This window comes from Oratosquilla oratoria, chromosome 7 (genome assembly GCF_046742065.1).
Source record: "Oratosquilla oratoria isolate Oo_2021 chromosome 7, ASM4674206v1, whole genome shotgun sequence".
Taxonomy (NCBI): Eukaryota; Metazoa; Arthropoda; class Malacostraca; order Stomatopoda; family Squillidae; genus Oratosquilla; species Oratosquilla oratoria.
This window is the reverse complement of record NC_134783.1, coordinates 52,442,228-52,449,727: the sequence shown is the minus strand read 5'-3', so window position 1 is coordinate 52,449,727 and position 7,500 is coordinate 52,442,228. Positions and strand designations below refer to the sequence as shown.

The window sequence follows — 7,500 nt, the reverse complement described above, 5'->3', positions numbered from 1 at the left end:
GTAAAGGGCTTCGTTTGGTTCAATTGTGTAGAGGAAAGGGATAGTTACCATCGAAGATGAGAGAGCTTCTGGCAAGTTTATCACCAGTTTCGATTGTCTGTTGCATCTATGCACGGCTCTGAAAAAAAAACAAAAACAATAATAGATCAATAAACAATTAAACCAGTAAACATGTTAGTAAACAGATATATCAATAAGAGATACAAAAAATAAACTAGAAATAAGATCAAATTAGAAAGGATAAAAATTAAATTAAGGTAGGAGAGGATGATAGAAATTACCTTCCGGTGAGGAATAGTGATGTCATAACGATAGCGATGAGGGCAACCACGACAATTACAAAAAGGGCCAACTTCCACGTTTCTGGATCTTGTGGAGCTGTGGGTGAAGGTAAGGAAATTCCTTGTTTTTAGTTCTCAGAAACCACCAACAGACGATGGTATTCTTAAAAAAAAATCTTACCTTATGTTAAGCTTATATAAATCCTTGGAAGGGAAAGATTTATATAAGGAAAGATTTTTCTTAAGTATACCACCGTAAGATGTTTTGCAGTGGTATTCTTAAGAAAATTTATTTCCTTGTATAAACCTTTCCCTTCCAAGGATTAATATAAGATTTATATAAGGAAAGATTTTTTTAAGAATACCAACAGAAGTCCCTTCTGTTCATTCTGTGTTGAGTCGTTCACCAACTTCTCAAAATCTCGTTACAGAAGTTCATAATAGCAAACAAACTCACAAAGATCCATTCGTTAATTCCCCCCTTTCTCTGCAGCCTCATAAGACAATTCCTTGTTTTGAGTTCTCGGAACCTACCAACAGAAATCCTTCCTCTTCATTCTGCCTTGACTTATTCACAAATTTCTCAAAATCTCGAAAAAGAACTTCATAATCGTAAACAAACTCCCAAACATTTGAGTTCTTAGGACCAATCAACAGGAGTCTATAAACCAGCTCTATATCATAAATATCATATATTCGTAATCCAATGTATAAAGCTTACCCAAAGAGATTGACTCATTAAGAACTTGCTGAACTACAAGTATAGAACGAAATTTAGAAAAAATATATGAATCAAACTGATAAGAATCTAAATCATAAAACTCACATACATTTGTATAACAAAATTCATACACTAATCTATAGGTTATTGTATTACTATTATAAAAGATGCGAAAGATCCATACATACATATACCAAAGGCCTTTTCCCCTTTATAAGGGAGGTAGCCAAAACACAAAGGCATAGAAACCACTCCCACCCATTCCATTTCCTATATATTCCACTCCCCTCCACCCTCCTCCCTCCCTCTTATATTAGCACCTCCTGGATGACGGGTCATCCCTGCATCTTGTCCACTGCCCTGGGTCAGAAGCAGTGTCGTAAGACACAGCATATCCACAGCAAGGCCGCTTCATTAAATCGGCGACCCCCACCCCCTCTCCGTCCCCTCATGCAGAAAAGGAGATGGGGAGAAATCCCTTCGGGCTGCGAAAAATTCATAGAAAACTAATTTTGAATGAAAAAAAGTAAAAATCGACATCACTCTTACCCGAAGGTTCCATGAACAAGGGCAAGATCAGGGGTTTAGAGATGGGACCTTGACCTTCTGTGTAATTTGCTCGAATCCAGATAGTATAGACGTGGTTCTCCTCCAGACTATCCAGTGGATAGCGTCTCTGCCACCAGTTGAGGGTCCCCGAGGAAAGTGCCTCGTCTGTCCTCAGCAGAGGCAAAGAAAATAGGAGAAGCAGAACGAGGAGAGATTTTATTATTATTCTGGTAGTAGTTGTAGTGGTAGTAGTAGTAGTAGTAGTAGTAGTAGTAGTAGTAGTAGTAGTAGTAGTAGTAGTAGTAGTGGTAGAAGTAGTAGAAGTAGTAGTACATACACAAAACCTGGATTTTGAGCAGACGGTGATTGACAGTAGGATAAATGAATTTTTGTATTAGGCATTATTAAAAAATAAATAGATAAATAAAAGGGTCGTCGACCACAGTCATTAGCGGGAGAGGGGCCAATGAACTGTGTCTGTGGGAGACAGATCCTGCTGCTTCCACCACACAGTTCCACGAGGATGGAGGTCGTATTTCTCTCTCTCTCTCTCTCTCTCTCTCTCTCTCTCTCTCTCTCTCTCTCTCTCTCTCTCTCTCTCTCTCTCTCTCTCTCTCTCTCTCTCTAAAAAAAAGTAGTAGTAGTAGTAGCAGTACTAGTAGAAGTAGTTGTTGTGGTAGTGGTAGTGGTAGTAGTAGTAGTTGTGGTAGTGGTAGTAGTGGTAGTAGTGGTAGTAGTAGTAGTAGTAGTAGTAGTAGAAGAAGAAGAAGAAGAAGAAGAAGAAGAAGAAGAAGAAGAAGAAGAAGAAGAAGAAGAAGAAGAAGAAGAAGAAGAAGAAGATGTGGACTGTTATTCTCACTCCTAAGATCAGCCCCTCTATGCCTGAGAGGTACCAGGTCCCCACCGCCCAAATCAGCACATATACAAAACTAGATTTTGAGCAGACGGTGGTTGATAGTAGGATAAATGAACTTTTGTATTAGGCATTATTAAAAAATGAATAGAAAAATAAAAGGGTCGTCGACCACAGTCATTGGCGAGAGAGGGGCCAATGAACTGTGTCTGTGGTAGACAGATCCTGCTGCTTCCACCACACAGTTCCACGAGAATGGAGGTCGTATTATACTAAAAAAGAAAGAAAGAAAAAGTAGTAGTAGTAGTAGTAGTGGTAGTGGTAGTAGTAGTGGTAGTAGTAGTGGGAGCAGTAGTAGTACAAGGAATATATGGGGACTTACCAGAACACATGACACATGGCCACGGACGCACACTCTCTCTCTTTCCCTCTCTCTCTCTCTCTCTCTCTCTCTCTCTCTCTCTCTCTCTCTCTCTCTCTCTCTCTCTCTCTCTCTCTCTCTCTCTCTCTCTCTCTCTCTCTCTCTCTCTCTCTCTCTCTCTCTCACACACACACACACACACACACACACACACACACACACACACACACACACACACACACACACACACACACACACACACACACACACACAACATTTAGGACAAGTGACCATCACTGGGAACCATTAGGAATCGACCGAGGAACTGACTACTTTTTGGAGTGAGTGAACGAAAACGTCTTTCATAGGACCGCTAGGATAAATCGGGTGTCTACCTCGAAAGAAGCTTGCCATTTATGGCAAATGACAATTGATTGACAACTGAACTGATCTGCGTGACATCTGAACGCTTTGATTAGTGGTCGACTTGATTCGATATTGATCAGTGGGCAACATTTATTAAAGGTTCATTATTCGATTTGATTGTTGATCGACTTAATCAGAAGTCTACTTGATCTTGAGCAATGACGACTAGATGAGGTCTTGATCATTGGTCGACTTGATCAGTGTTTGGCCACCCCCATTCTTCGGCCTCCGAGGTTCTTCGGGCAGACGCCCCGCGAAGGTTCTGCCCGGAGACCCACTTTGGGCATCTCCGATGAGGACGTGAGGGACGTTTTCGGGATCAGTTTGTGTTTTGTGAGAATTTAGACACACACACACACACACACACACACACACACACACACACACACACACACACACACACACACGCACGCACGCACACACATGACTCGTGGTACAGTGGTAGAGTTCCTGGCTGCCACTACGGCGGTCCGGGTTTGAATCCAGCCCAGGGCTGAAATAATTTCATTATCGCTGCGCTGCGGGTTGTTACTCCAACTCTAGTGGGAGGAGAGTTGAGTGTGTGTGTGCGTGTAAGGACAGCATTACCCATAGATCGGTCATATATGAGCTCTGAGCTCTCTTCCGGGAGGGTGATAGCTGTCGATCACGATCCAACACGTGATCTAAGACCATGGTGAATCGCACACACACACACACACACACACACACACACACACACACACACACACACACACACACACACACACACACACACACACACACACACACACACACTCACACAGACACTGCGATCGACCGCTATTTCAGCGATCCGAGCTCGAGTCTCGCACCATGACACGATACTCCAACTCTGGTGGGTAAAGGTGTGTGTGTGTGTGTGTGTGTGTGTGTGTGTGTGTGTGTGTGTGTGTGTGTGTGTGTGTGTGTGTGTGTAGGAGTGTGTGCATGTGTGTGTGTGTGTGTGTGTGCGCGCGCGCGATCACAGCATTACCCATAAATCAGGCCATATATGAACTTTGAGCTCTTATTCGGGAGGGTTATAGCCGCCGATCATGAGACCTGCACGTCACCTAAGACCATAGTGAATCACACACCCTATGTACATACATATACCATATACATATACCCTATGTATATATGTTTGATTGTTTTTAGCCAAGAAAACTAAAGTATTGCTTTAGATGTAAACACACGAAAGTATCTACTGTCTACAAGTTTCTCTTCTGTGGTGATATTGCGTGTCTATATGTATATATATATATATATATATATATATATATATATATATATATATATATACATATATATATATATACCCAACCTATGATATTTCTGATCTATACACATGTGTCATTCTTTGTAGATCGTTTGATATATTTTTAAATACAAACATTCCATTATAATTAAAACTATTCTAAAGATATAACAGTATTAATGCAATAGCAATATATATATATACATCTATATATATATATATATATATATATATATATATATATATATATATATATATATATACATACATATATTTGGATAGTTTTGATGCATCATGTGTCAGAATCGGTTATGCGCAATAGTAGATTTGAAAAGAAAAAAGAAAAAAAATATCTGGTCAATACGTGTTGGGCCCCAGGTAAAAATAAATAAATAAATAAATAAATAAATAAATAAATAGATTAAAAAAATAATAATAAAAAATAATAATAAGATAAAAAAAAATATCATGACACGTTGGCATTCCACCTTTCAAGCTTCTATTCAATAAATGACTGTGAAAGTATCTTTGCATTATTTTGTTCTGACGAAATAAGACATATTCTCTAGGCAGAACATAGAGTGTCTGGTTAAAATTTATGTGGTAAGTCCATTAGCCTGGTCTTGTTTACGTGGATCTCATGTCTCATAACCTTACCAATACAGTGACGCATGTCTTTATTCTGGTCAGGAACGGACGATTCTATTCAGTTTAGTGAGAGGCGAACTTAGGTCGGGTAAGGTCACTAACGACCGTAACCTCAAGTTGACCCGAGTTGACCCCACGACTGAAAAAAATGATTTTAAATCTTTATCACTAAAATGTTGAGAAAATACACATTACTGTATTGAAGGAGTTAATTACCTGTGCAGTTCTCGGGATTCGAGACGTTCTTGGGACAGAACGAGACCTCGAGTGTCTCGAGGCCAGCGTGGTCTTCGCACCGCAAAGTCCAGTTGACCCCCACGTTGCCGTTCCTGTAGGCAGACATCATCATGAACGTGAAGAGTCTGTCTCGTAAAGAACGTTTCTGCTTTGTTAACATTTATGATACATCACCAGGAACGTGAAGTCTGTATTGTAAGAAAAATTTCTGTTTTGTTAACGAATGTTATACAGACATCATCAGGAACGTGAAGAGTCTGTCTCGTAAAGAACGTTTCTGTTTTGTTAACAGTTATGATACAGACATCACCAGGAACGTGAATTCCGTATAGTAAGGACAGTTTCTGTTTTGTTAACGAATGTTATACAGACATCATCAGGAACGTGAAGAGTCTGTCTCGTAAAGAACGTTTCTGCTTTGTTAACAGTTATGATACAGACATCACCAGGAACGTGAAGTCTGTATTGTAAGGAACGTTTCTGTTTTGTTAACGAATGTTATACAGACATCACCAGGAACGTGAAGAGTCTGTCTCGTAAAGAACGTTTCTGTTTTGTTAGCAAATATTATACAGACATCACCAGGAACGTGAAGATTCTGTATTGTAAGGAACGTTTCTGTTTTATTAGCAGATATACAGACATCACCAGGAACGTGAAGAGTCTGTCTCGTAAAGAACGTTTCTGTTTTGTTAGCAAATATTATACAGACATCACAAGGAACGTGAAGAGTCTGTATTGTAAGGAACGTTTCTGTTTTGTTAGCAGATATACAGACATCACCAGGAACGTGAAGAGTGTATTGTAAAGAACATTTCAATTTTGTTAACGATTGTTATACAATTATTTATACCCAATCCCCGTCTTAACCTTGATGGCTTAACCCAACAGTTGTACGTTGAGTTGGTGTCAAAAAGATATATATTTTCTTTCTTTGGTGTAAAATGTTCTTTCAGAAATTTAATATCTCTCAAATTAAACTGAATTCCTCCTCTCGATATAGGCCACTCGAGGTATAGGATTTTGCTCTAGATTGCGTGAGGCCAGTTTATTCATCTAAGAAGAATCTTTTAGTCTAAGTAGACCTCCCTCCTGTTGACTAAGTCTAGTATGATTTCTATATTCATATGTGAATTTTCAATTTGTATATCAAACGCCTGTGTGTAGTTTTGGAAGCGCTGCATATGTTTTGGGCATTATGTATAAATTAGTAATTAGTCATCCCAGTCAAACTCGTTAGACGATGAATTAACTAGTAATTTAATAAGATTAGATCAAACACTTTCCGTAGGATGGGGTAATCGAGCCATCACTGGGGTAAATGGGCCATATATATGTTATTCATGTTTTAGAAATTCTGTTATAATTGGTAAATAAAATTCTGGTAAAATGGAGGTAGGTATTTATTCCTGGTAAAAGTGAAATATTTTAAAACCAATTTCAATTAAAAAAGTGAATAACTTTTATATGGCCCATTTACCACCAGTGATTGCACGATCACCCCATTCTACGGTATGTACGACTAGCTTAGAGTCGTATAAACTCATTTGACTCATTGGGAGTCGTACAGACTCTTCGAATGACTCACATGTCGTACTCCAAATTCACAACGGGAGGTTGAAGTAGAGATGGATGGGAGTACGAGACCGGTCTGCACGTCGACCAAACCATTCCGCTCGACCCATTCCGAGAATAATTCCCTCTGTCTCCCGAAGACGAGGTGTTGGGATATTGTCCGCCCGTCACGGACCCTTGCCCCCGGACTTGGGAGGACACCGCAAAGCGGACATCGTTCTCGCTGCCGTCGAGTTCGAGGTCAGCTGAGGTGAGGGTGATGTCTTTCAGATTACCCACGTCCATCCAGTTGAGCGTTGTCTGTAATGATGTCTTTATTAAACCTTTTTAGTTTGGGAGTTAAGAACCAAGTTAAGACCAAGTCATGTGTTGAAATGTCTCTCTGACATTTAATAATGGTTTATTATTTCTATTCGCCTATTAGTCACTTGTTTATCATTATGTATCTAGAGACATTATGAACCAAAAGGAATATTGTCGTCTTGATCTTACATTTTAAACCTTTGTGGACAATGATTAAGGGATTCTACATGAGAAGATATACATAAACCAACTCCTTTAACCAAGTTTTGAATATTCCACAGCAGGCAA

The 7,500-nt window shown here is 39.5% G+C and overlaps 1 protein-coding gene across 2 annotated transcripts in view; it reads right to left on the bottom strand.

The window, feature by feature from the left end:
* Positions 1-7,500, bottom strand: part of LOC143027158 (uncharacterized) — a 34,579-nt gene that overhangs the window by 10,322 nt on the left and 16,757 nt on the right. For both annotated transcript variants that reach the window (XM_076188245.1, XM_076188244.1), the window contains 5 exons: positions 6,923-7,209; positions 5,314-5,426; positions 1,552-1,716; positions 282-378; positions 49-118 (listed from right to left, as the gene is read on the bottom strand). In XM_076188245.1, the coding sequence (XP_076044360.1) occupies positions 49-118; positions 282-378; positions 1,552-1,716; positions 5,314-5,426; positions 6,923-7,209 (732 nt within the window). The remainder of the gene's footprint in view (positions 1-48; positions 119-281; positions 379-1,551; positions 1,717-5,313; positions 5,427-6,922; positions 7,210-7,500) is intronic.